General features: G+C 39.1%; 1 protein-coding gene across 1 annotated transcript; it reads left to right on the top strand.

Moving 5' to 3' along the window:
• Window positions 1–232: 232 nt before the first annotated feature.
• Window positions 233–3,388, top strand: LOC141085006 (fish-egg lectin-like). The gene is made up of 4 exons (XM_073569932.1): window positions 233–290; window positions 835–1,071; window positions 2,547–2,859; window positions 3,163–3,388. The coding sequence occupies exons 1-4, from the start codon at window positions 233–235 to the stop codon at window positions 3,320–3,322; spliced, it is 768 nt and encodes a 255-aa protein (XP_073426033.1). The 3' UTR covers window positions 3,323–3,388.
• Window positions 3,389–3,931: the final 543 nt, after the last annotated feature.

Below are 3,931 nucleotides of genomic sequence, written 5' to 3'. Positions count from 1 at the left end.
GATGGTAATTTGTTTTCATTGGCTTACCTCTATAAGTGACTAGCCAATAAGTTTCAGAGCAAAAATATTTACTTAGCTGGAAAAAAAAAAACACCACATGAAGGAGCAGATCATTATCTCCTTCCCTGTCCTTTGTACCAATAGTGAGGGGATTACTGCACAAGGAGAGGTCTTGTATAAATAGGTTGGAGTTTGCAGTTCAGGCCATTCCCTGACTCCATCTCCAGTCACCATGAGCTTCATTCTCAGCCTGATCCTGTTGTCTGCAGGAGCCTCTTTTGTAGCTTCCGGTAAGACTTTCTTCTCCTTCTTCCATTTTTTTTCACTTTTTTTATTACTTTTTGCTTACTTTTGTCTTTCTTTTGGGTTTTTATTTTGTAGTTTTTGCCACTAAAATTGTTTTGATCATTTCTAATGTTTGAATAGTCCATGCAATATCATAAAATCTGAAAATGTATGGGAGACTGCACTTATCCCCGATATTCCCCTTTGTCCATGCTACTTTTCCAATAGTTTTGGGTGCTGAGATATGGGAAGCTGTTTGAGCTGCCCCTGTAATCACTGATCATATGAAAGTTTAGTTTTTCCTTCAGTACCAGGGAAAACCCAGTAAACAGCTCCCCATATCTCAGATTCCAGAGCTCACGTAATATATGTAAAATATATGTAGATGAATATATTAAATTTATTTGATCATTTTTCTTGTTATATTTTTATTTTTATTTTAATTGTATTATATTAGATGAACATTTTATATTTCATATATTATTTTTATTGCTATATTTTAGTATTTTAATTAAAATTTTATTTATTTTTGTATTTTTAATTTTTAAGACTTTTTAGATATTAGTTGCGTTTTGGTACCAGGAAACCTGAGACAGATCGATGCCGGTGCTGGACAAGTGTGGGGAGTTAATTATCAAGACCAGATCTTCCAATTGGTTGGTGACACCTGGCAGCAAGTTCCCGGGCAGCTCCTTCACGTGTCGGTTGGACCAGCTGGAGTCTGGGGGGTCAATAGGGCAAATAATGTTTTAAATCTTCAGAACAATGTGTGGACGATTGTGCCAGGTAAAGCAAGGTTGCATGTAGACTACATGACTGCCGCCGAACAGCTACACACAGGCTGCTTTATAATAATACACATTGATTAGTAATAGACCATCCCTTGTGCATAGACTGTCATTGCTCTCGTCAGCACATACTGTTTACACAGGACGTTGTGCTGCCGAGAACTTTGATTTGTAAGCTTAATAATCATTCCAGCCAACAAACATGAGTTTTGTCGATATCAACATCAGAATAGAACCAAGAAGCCCCTAAAGTCATTAGGCTGTTAGCAGTGGTGTAACTATAGTCTGATGGGTCCCGGTACAAAATTTGGACCTGCCCCCCATGCATGTTGGTCAGATGTATGGTCCCTTGTAGCACTTTAAATTATGAAAAGGCATATGTATACCCCCACTTCATTGTGTAGTGATGTCCCCCATTCTGTACTAATGTCCCCCATCCTGGGCTCTTCCAGGTATATATGTCCCCATTCCTGGGTCCCTAACTAATATATAAGCTCCCATACTGGGTTTCTTTCAGGCATAAATGTTCATCATTCTGGGCTCATCCTGGTAAATATATCCCCCTTCATGGTATATATGTTCTCTATGCTGGTATATATGTCTCCCATTCTTGTGGATATTTACTTCATCCTGGTATATACCGTATGTTCCCCATTCTAATATATATGTCCCTCATCCAGGTATATATGTCCCCCATCTTGGTATATATATGTCATATATGCCCCCCATCCTGGTATATATGTCTCCTATACTACCTTTTTTGCCAGTTCCCAGAGCATAACAAACATAATATGTAAAAAAAAATATAAAAAAGATCAAAAATACTCACACTCACCCTCCGCTCCTCTCCGTCACCTGTCCAGTCCTCATCGCATCTTGATATTGCTGCTTGCATTGAATTTCCTGGCCTCTCGCACTGGGCTGGGGTTTCTGGGTCTGATGAGGCCTCGGAGGGTAATGTGCAAGCTTGCGTCAACGGTCATGACATTATGGCACGTGCATAACCCTCCTGGGGCATTCAACGCAAGAGGTGGCGATTTGAAGACGTGACTAGGAGAGAACGGATGCTGGTGAGGAGCAGAGGGGCAGGAAATGTAAGCGGTAATGTTAGTATAAGTACTTTTTTTTACATTTTGATGGACTTTTAGGGTTCAGAAAAATAGCACTCAATTTTGCTTAATCCACGCAGAATCAGATTACAAGAAACACGCATGTTGGCAAATGCAGATTTTTGGAAAATTTGAGTAGAATTCGATTCCACTCAGATTTGTTTGCTCATCTCTACAGACTGTGCAATCGGAAGCATTCCTATAATTTTTACCAGTGCTAGTCATAAAGGGATACACATTGATGGGTATTGGCACTGATCAGAATGATTTTCTCTATTCAATCCCTGTGTCATACACTGCCACTGTGGCCAGTACTAGGCATTACCAAATGTAACTTCTAATTCTACTATTTCTATGCCTACAGGTAGCCTTAATCAGGTGGATGCTGGTGGTGCTATCTATGTGGCTGGTGTGGACGCCCAGAACAATGTGTTTTGCTCACCATCTTCACTCACGCCATTTAGTCCCATTGATGGATCTCTGAAATATTACAGCTGTGGACAATATGGCTGCTGGGGAGTCAACAGCGGCAATAATGTATTTTACCGTGAGTTTGTGACCCCACAATCATGCCAGGGAGTTAAATGGCAGCCGTTGGCGGGCAGCTTGAGCATGCTTGAGGTCGGCACAGATGGCTCTGTCTATGGTGTCAACGCAGCTGGACAGGTATTCAAGAGGTAAGGAAAGAATCAAACGCCAGAATTTTTGCCAATGGATTGGGATGATCCTATTTCTCGAAAAGTCCAGGAAGCTGAGATATAGGAGTGCCTTTGAAGAGGTTCTTACATTGTAGAATCACTTTTTAGCATCTCAAAAAAACCCCATTAAAACATTGTCCTCCAGAACAGTAGACCAGATCCATTGAGAAGAACCTTCTTCGTGTCGCATATGTCCAATTTTCATCAAAATGGAATTTTACCAACGATCTTTTAAAAAAACATTGTTCTAATGATCTTATATATTTTTTTTCTTTCTTTCAGGCTTGATATCTATGATAGGGCACCCTATGGTACAGGATGGTACCGTTTCGAAACCTGCAGCAGCATCAAACATGTCACTTACGATGCCGGATTTCTGTGGCTTCTGTCTCAAACTGGAGACATTTATAAATGCTATGAGGTTACTTCTACTACCTATTAGGGAACCTGCCGAAGTTCCTAAAAAGTTCCCTTTTTTATAGTTGAGGGGGAGAGCAGTTACATTTCTTAAAAGAGTGAATTTTTAATTTGAGACGTGTGGAATTAAAAATTTTGAATTACAATTTTAAAATTTCATTAAAATTGAATTTGAATTAAAATTTTCATTGGAAACTTCTGCTTTGCTTTTTCTGCATTGTTCAAGCATTTTCCTGAGTCTTGTCTGGGGGGTCTGTATTTGAGGGGATGTACTAGTCTGGACATAAATGAAAAAATGTTGATAATTATAGCATTGTAGTAAAGTACACACAACATGTGCTACGTCACCAGATAAATGGTTTTCCATCTAAGAAAGTGATAGAATATCTCTTTTTGATCGGTTGCGGTCAGGAACCACAGCAAAGTGTCAGCCTCAATCACCACTGCCTATTTATTCCCGGGTCATTCCATGGTAACTTACGTTACATTCATAAGCCAAAAACTGAGTTAATAATGGCTACAGAATGTTCTTTGAAGGCAGACACAAAAATGAATGAATGTATATTGTACATTAAACTATTCTCAATAGATTTCAACACAGTTTGATTTTTCAAGAATACAAATTACAGTAAAT

The sequence above is a fragment of the Dendrobates tinctorius genome, unplaced genomic scaffold, assembly GCF_039654945.1.
Source record: "Dendrobates tinctorius isolate UK_male_01 unplaced genomic scaffold, ASM3965494v1 ptg000028l, whole genome shotgun sequence".
Lineage (NCBI taxonomy): Eukaryota > Metazoa > Chordata > Amphibia > Anura > Dendrobatidae > Dendrobates > Dendrobates tinctorius.
This window is presented reverse-complemented; position numbering and strand designations above follow the sequence as displayed.

Excerpts from the sequence above, each read along its gene's own strand:
- LOC141085006 (XM_073569932.1), top strand. The coding sequence starts at position 233 with ATGAGCTTCATTCTCAGCCTGATCCTGTTGTCTGCAGGAGCCTCTTTT. Across the intron at positions 291-834 it reads AGCCTCTTTTGTAGCTTCCG|ACTTTTTAGATATTAGTTGC; the intron begins GTAAGACTTTCT and ends TTAATTTTTAAG. Across the intron at positions 1,072-2,546 it reads TGTGTGGACGATTGTGCCAG|GTAGCCTTAATCAGGTGGAT; the intron begins GTAAAGCAAGGT and ends CTATGCCTACAG.